The sequence below is a fragment of the Protobothrops mucrosquamatus genome, unplaced genomic scaffold (assembly GCF_001527695.2).
Source record: "Protobothrops mucrosquamatus isolate PMUCROS unplaced genomic scaffold, P.Mucros_1.0 scaffold3375, whole genome shotgun sequence".
In the NCBI taxonomy this organism is placed as follows: domain Eukaryota; kingdom Metazoa; phylum Chordata; class Lepidosauria; order Squamata; family Viperidae; genus Protobothrops; species Protobothrops mucrosquamatus.
Genome location: NW_015389359.1, coordinates 100,365 through 107,928, shown reverse-complemented (window position 1 = coordinate 107,928; position 7,564 = coordinate 100,365). Strand labels below are relative to the sequence as shown.

Sequence of the window (7,564 nt, the reverse complement as noted above, 5' to 3'; positions counted from 1 at the left end):
CAGTCCTAGGCCTTCAGCTGGGTTTTATAAAGCCTTTTTGCTTTAGGCCTCTGCCACCGTGTGCAAAAAAAAGGTTCAATCAATCAATCAATTTCAACTTCTTGTGGGGAAAAAAAGATCTCGCAAAGTTGGAATTGATTGACTGAATTTTTTAGTCCCACCCAGTCTGCCGTTACCACCGTAGCCATGCCCACCTAATGGGCCACGCCCACCCAATGGACCACACCCACCTAATGGGCCATGCCCACCCAGCATCCGACGATACATAAGTGGGTTTTGGGTTGCAGTTTGGGCACTCGGTCTGTAAAAGGTTCTCCATCACTGGTATATAAAGTTTACCTTCCCTCAAGCAGGGCTACAGATGTTACATTACAGCCAGTTCTCAACATATTACTACAATTGGAACCGGAAATTCCATCATTAAGCAGTGCGGTTGTTAAGTGAGTCACGCACTTGATTTTATGATTTTTTGCCGCTGTCATTAAGTGAAACATATGGTCATTAAAAGCAAATCCAGCTTTCCCTATTGATTTTCCTTGTCAGGAGAACGCTGGGAAAGTTGCAAATGGGCATTATGTGATCCAATTGTCATAAATACATGCTAGTTGCCAAGCACCAACTTTTGATCATATGATCACAGGGATCCTGTGACAGTCTTAAGTGCAAGTACTGTTTAAACCAAGTTTTCATCACCATTGTAACTTTGGACGGTCACTAAATGAATGGTTGTAAGCTGAGGATTATCTGTATGTCATGCCCACATGTACAAGGTGTTATGTGACTTCCATCCAATCCCATATCTCGGAGGGGTGGAACGTTTCTCTATTTTCACACAATGTGTACCTTGTGATATGTTTTCGATCACATAGCTCGCCAGAAGGGCACGTACTACCTGCCCAGTTTCATTCTTACAGGGAATTCTCAGATGTAATTAGTCATAGATGAACATCTGGCTTCCAACATCTGATGAGTCCCAATAAGGATGAATCATGCAATGTTTGCCTTCTGGTGCTCTGTGGAACTGAATTTAAAACCCATCGTAAAGAGGCACCTGTTGTTTCACCAACCTGGTGAAACTTTACTTAGAAGGAAGTTTGAAATCATAGTAACAATCGCTTTCAAGACATTGGTCTGCGTCCACAATATTTTAGTCTTCATTGTACAGTAGATCAGTAAAAAAAGAAAAATCAAACGGAGGTGAGCCAACTCTACATAGCTGTATTAATTCTGTAGCTGATATCTCAGTGGCAAAAATGATCTATCCTAGTACTAAGAATTAACTTGAGGGAACAAATCCAACTCTTCCTTCTCTATCTGCTTAATCATTCGAGGTGAGCTATTCTGTAACCTTCCTAACATTTCTCTCTCCTGCCCTGAATCTGGAAAGAAATCTATTTCAGGTTCATAGACCGTGGGTAACACCAACACTATAGGATTTGCCTGTTCAAAACAAATTAATAAAATAAAATACAGCCTCCTACCTAACAAATTGACTACTCAGTGTTAAATATATTCCTGAAATTATTGGTAAAAATACATTGTTGTAGAAAAATGTACTCTTGTTGGTTTTTCTTTTTTTAAAAAAAACTCTTTTTGTTATATACATCACTTTGGGGGGGGGGGGGAAATGGACCTTTGATTGACTTCCTCCTTCCCTCAGGACAGCCACGGTGTGGAAAACTCTCTTTCCTTTTTGGGGTGAAGAATATGAAGTCCACTTGTCTCCCAGTTTCCGTTGTGTATCCTTCTACGTGATGGATGAGGATGCATTGAGGTATATTATTGCTCCTTTTAGAGCCATCCCTTCTCCTTGTCCCCTGCCTTTAGTGACAGTGCCTCACATCATGAAGCAGCAGTGGGACAGCTTCCCTGCTGAGCACATTTGCTGCACTGTGTATTTTTTAAGAGAGTAAGAAAAATGTCTTTCACATTGGAGCTTGGCCCCTGGTGACTTCATGGAGATATTCGTGTAGTACAGGGGTAGTCAACCTTGGCTCTTTTATGACTCGTGGACTTCAACTCCCAGAATTCCTGAGCCAGCATAGCTGACTCAGGAATTCTGGGAGTTGAAGTCCACGAGTCATAAAAGAGCCAAGGTTGACTACCCCTGGTGTAGTACAAAGTTATTTGAGATCTCCTCCTTCTCCTTCTCCTTCTCCTTCTCCTCCTCCTCCTCCTCCTCCTCCTCCTCCTCCTCCTCCTCCTCCTCCTCCTGTTTTCTTGCAGGTTCCCTTACCCAGGTACTCAAGAGGTTCTGCCCAAATTAGCTTTTCAAGCTATCTGAAGGGATCAGTTGTAGTGTGAGGAGCTCCTTTTCAGAATTCCTCATTCTAAACCTTGCTGGCTTCCTCCCTTTCAGGAGTAGGTATTTTGTGACCAATGATCACTGTCAGTCCTAATCAGGCTATTAAAGGGTAGGATTCTCCCTTCTTATTTTTTCTAAAGAGGAGAAAACTGCATACAATACAATACCAATCAAAGTCGGTGGATAATTGCATTATACAATGCTTACCCACTAGGTGGAATTAGATCTTGTTGGTTTGGGGATGGGTGACTGGATGGAGAAGAAGTGTTTCATATAGGCTTTTTAAAAGAAATATATAGATTCCTCACAGGTGTTTCCTAGCATCTTCAGAGTTTCCAAGCAGGGTTAGGGTTATATGAGAAGAAGAAAGCAAATACATTGGCAGAGGAACGCATGATTAAAATGTGAGAGCAAAAGCAGAGTCAGGTAACATTTTGAAAGAGTTGATTCTAAAAGTCAGTAAAGATTATTGTACGGGCCATTGTGACACAAAGAGGCAGTGACCCTGTTATGGGTCCTCCTGGTTCCCACATAAAATATCATTATATTTTCAGCTCTAGGCTCCCCATCTGTATAATGTTGGGGGGGCCTCTTTGGTTGGTGATGACACTCCATTTACCTTGTCTTGCCTTGTTTGTCTTCCTTGTATCAGCCGGGATGATGTCATTGGGAAAGTGTGCATCCCCCAAAGTTTGTTGGCCGAGCATCCAAAAGGTGAGATTCGATCTTGGCTGAGAAAGACATCTTTTCATTTGAATGAGTAAGTGGAATGGATGCAGGAATGAATGTGATCATTTCTTCTCCCTTTTGAATCTACTATTAGAACTATTTCCTGTCCAGGTATGCCATTTCTAAAAGCCGAATGATCAATACTTCTGCTTGCAAAGGGGGCACGATAGCTCGGTGTTAAAGATGCTGAGCTTGTCAGCTGGAAAGCTGACAGCCCGGGTTCAAGACCCGAGTGACGCATAACAGGGTGAGCTCCTGTTACTTGCCTCAGCTCCTAGCAGTTCAAAAGCATGCAAATGCAAATAGGTACCACTTTGACGGGAAGGTAACAGCGGTCCGTGCCCCTCAGTGTATAGTCATACTGGCCACATGGCCAAGGAAGCATCTTCAGATGATGGCTCCTTTGGCTAAGAAATGAAGATGACCAATGCCCCCTAGAGTCGGACACAATTGGACAGGGGAAACCCTTGCCTTTACCTTTTTGCTTGCAAGCTCCAAATCTAATTAATTTGCCTGAATAAAGAGGCAGGCTGAAAAGCTTGGAGACACTCACCTCATCTCACTTCATCCAGGGGTATCATGGTTATAGCTGGCTGGAGAGGCTGTAGCTCAGAAGAGGGGAGGAAAATCATTAGCTTTTGACAACAGCTAGATTTATTGGATGAGTTCACAGTAACTTGCTAAATCCAAGTTAATCAGACAAAACGTGGGCATCACAGAACATCCTGTGCTCCATATTACGTCTTCATTGGATCTTCTGGTTCATCCTTTGTGCTAAGCTAATGATAGGGTTCTCACAATGCACTGAATACAAAATCCTATTTTAACTTTGTTGTGCGTGAACCTAGACTTGTGGTGTCCTGTCTTGCTTATTGTTTAGATTTTCCTTATTTTGTGTGGTCTTGTTTCAGCTTGTACTCATTGCTTGTACTCATTGCTCAGAATAGGACCCAACATTCCAAGTGCAGTTAAACCAACACAGAATTCAGTGGAATTCTTAATCCCCCTGAGCTGAGTACTGGGGAATGCTGGCTGGGGAAATCTGGGAGTTGAAGTCCACACATCTTCAAGCTGCCAAGAAACACCATTCTAGACCACTCAGTTTCTGTATTCTTGCTGTCTTCACTATGTCAGTGCTGATTTAAATGCTACGTAACGTAAACTCCTGTGGCCTCTCTTCTCAGTCAAAGCTGACCAAGAATCTTTAGAGCTGCAAATAGTCTTAATTGCCATAACTTCTTCAGAGCAGGATCTCCTGTTTTTTCTTTTATTTTTCCTCCCAGTTCTGGATGATCTGTCATTCTCTGTTTTTCAGCAGCAATCTGGACCACAGCAGAAAAGGGAAGACACTTTTTTTTAGCAGGACTCCCTCTTATTGTGCACAGAATGTTTATTTTATTTTATTTCAGTTCTTTTCTCATTTCCATGCTAGACAGGAGCTAAAGAGAGAACGTGAGCTGCTTAAGAATCTGGGACGATCTATTGGAAGCAAACTGACTCATCTTTGAGATGAGGGCAGGGAGAAATTCTCTCTCTCTGCAGCTAGAAAAGCTGTTGCTGGGGCTGAATTTGAAAGCTCTTTTGAAGGGGGCATAGAAATTCTCTTCTTAGGATTCCAGTTCAAGTCTCTGTTTGAAAATATTACAAAGCAGGTTGACCAGCTAGGGTTCAACATGTGCCCTAACCAGGCACTGGATTTTGTCAGCTCAGCTGGATATTTTTAAGTCTGTCTTGGAGTCAGTATTGACACTTGTTGACTGCCTACCCCTGGCCTAGACCTTCCTTGTTGTGTTTTTTGCAATATTTTTTTGGAAGAGGTTTGCTGTTACCTTCTTCCTAGGGCTGAGAGAGAGAAACTGGCCCAAATCACCCTGCTGGCTTCATGCCTAAGATAGGACTAGAACTCACAGTCTCCTGGTTTTAGGTAGGTTATGTTGCCTGTTTAACCTCCCTTTCCAAGAAAAGAGAATAAGCATTCTTCCTTCTGTAACCCCAACTTCCTTCTAGTTTAGGTGGGATTAGAATGGGGAACAACTGAGGATAAACAGTGGCCGTGTTCAAACAACACCATTAAGTCAGTTAAAAAGGGAGCAGACGGGCTACGCATGGTTCCTATAAACTTTAGCTAGATACCTCTGTGTGTGTGTGTGTGTGTGTGTCCGCACGTGTGCATGTGTGCGTGTGGTTTAATGTGCTTTGCAAACCCTCCTTGTGTTTTGTTTTTAGTTTATGGTTCACTTTATCATTCAGAAAATGAGTCACTTCGGTAACCAGGCGAAGCACACTGGGAGACCGCAGCTGTTGGTTTTGGGTTTTTCGCTAATAAATGAGCCACAAGGCGAGATACAATACAACGTGTTTGGCTGCTGTACAACGACACTGGCTGCTAACAAAAGGAGGTCCACAGTGCTGAAAAAGATTCAGTTTCATTAAGACTGGATGCAGGTGTTTTAAATAAAGAATCAACCATTTTAATCCCCTAAGCAGATTGGAAGAGGATCTCTAGGAACTCAGAAAACTGCCCAATTGAATCATCTAGGAATTTGTCACTTTGGCACCATCCTCTCCTTCAACATTGTGCAAAGCTGGCTTGTCATTTCAACTTAATTAAGGGTCGTCCATATGTAGCCTGGGGTTCAAAGGCTGCTTCTAGCACCCTATTTGTGATCTGCCACACCTCCGGATCACACTGCTGTTATTCAGTGATAAAACAACCAAATTCGGTCAGTGTAAATGCAGGCCATTTGGAAGGTGGGAAGTCTTAGGCTAATGGGGGGGGGGGGGGGAAGATGAACAGATTGACCTGCTTAGAGATGTCTCAGCATAAAAGAACAATTCTAAGCGGCCCTGTGGAAAACACAGAAGACCCAGTAGTAGCCCCAGACATTTTAAATAGTATTTAATCCTGGTCAGCCCCACTAGGTAGATCAGACCATGAAATCCACTCCATAGGAAGGTGAAAACTACTTTTATTGCAATGAAATTGGTGAAAATAGCAGAATGCTGCAAGTCTGATTACACTGTGCAGGTAGTCCTCGACATACAAGCTCAACTGAGTTCAAAATTTCTGTTGTTAAGCAAGACAGTTGTTAAATGAGCTTTGCCCCATTTTACAACCTTTCGTACCACAGTTGTGAATCACTGCAGTTGTTAGGTTAGTAACATGGTTGTTAAATGAATCTGGCTTCCCTGTTGACTTTTCTTGTCAGAAGGTCACAAAAGGGGATCACATGATCCCAGGATTCTGCAACCGTCAAAAGTACATGCCTGTTGCCAAGCCTCCAAATTTTGATCACATGACTGTGGGGATGGTGCGATGGACATAAGTATGAAAAATGGTAATGTCACATTTTTCAGTGCCATTGTAACATCAAACGGTCACTAAATGAATGGTTGTAAGCCGAGGACTACCTGGTTATATGCCGCAGTGGATTAGGCTACCATTTTGTGCAAACCTGTGGTGGCTTATTCAGTGACCCAAGATTAATCAATACACAACTTTGTGCAGTGTGTGTAAACCAAATCATAAGCAAGAAACTTTCCTGGAGGAACTTTCTATTTCAGCCCATCCTACCTCACAGATTGCAGGGTGATATAACTGTGGCAGGGAGCAAATGAATGCTATCTTGAAATGTAGAAGGAAAGACAGCATCAAACTTTAAACAATAGATGATAATCAAGCTATGGGATGGGAATGAACTGTCAAGAAAGTGTTTGATAATCTTCTTGAATCTCACCTTGCACCATCCCTGCAGGGTAAGCTCTGCTGTTGTTCTTATCTTATAAATTTGGTCCCCCCACCCACCCTTCTCTTCATGCTCCTGTTCTTAGGCTACAGTGGTTGGTTGAACCTCATGGAAATAGACCCTGATGAGGAAGTGCAAGGAGAAATCCACCTGCAGATGGAGATCATTGGCAGCAGTGCGGCAAGGAAGTTGCGCTGCATTGTGTTTGATGCCAGGTAAGGTTAGAGGCCAGGAAAGAGCAGAGGGTCTTGCAAGGAGGCAGCATTGAGAATGTTTAACTCATTGGAGAAAGCAGGGTAAGGAAGAAAGAAAAGATGAGCTCAAAACTCCAAATAACTCCAAATAACTCATGGCCAATTGCTGGTTGAACTGTATGTTTTCCTCCTGTTTTTAAAATCGTTTAAGTCCACATAACAAGCAATACCTGATTAACTTTGGCTGACCTTAAATACAGAGGTGAAGTGGTTAGTAATTGTATGGAAGACCACCAGAAAATCCTAGAGCTGGAGGCCAAAATAGATTTTTAAAAAATTCTGGAAGAAGGCCAAGACAACCCCTACAAAAAAGAGAAAGAAGGATAGGAGATGTCCATGTAAGCCAGTGTTTTTTAACCATGGCAACTTTAAACCGAGTGGACTTCAACTCCCAGAATTCCCTACCCAGCAATACCGATGTGCAGAGTTGGAGTTGAGATCTACTTAAGGAATTCTGTAGTTTTACCCAGCTTTGACTGATCCTGAAACATTCAACAGCTCTATTCCTGTTGAATGACCCATCCACAGAA

General features: G+C 42.6%; 1 protein-coding gene across 1 annotated transcript in view; it reads left to right on the top strand.

The window, feature by feature from the left end:
- Positions 1–1,667: 1,667 nt before the first annotated feature.
- LOC107297546 (ras GTPase-activating protein 4) overlaps positions 1,668–7,564 on the top strand; it is a 34,344-nt gene continuing 28,447 nt past the window's right edge. The window contains exons 1-3 of the mRNA XM_015826907.1: positions 1,668–1,774; positions 2,958–3,019; positions 6,866–6,995. Of these exons, the coding sequence (XP_015682393.1) occupies positions 1,755–1,774; positions 2,958–3,019; positions 6,866–6,995 (212 nt within the window). The 5' untranslated portion in view covers positions 1,668–1,754. The remainder of the gene's footprint in view (positions 1,775–2,957; positions 3,020–6,865; positions 6,996–7,564) is intronic.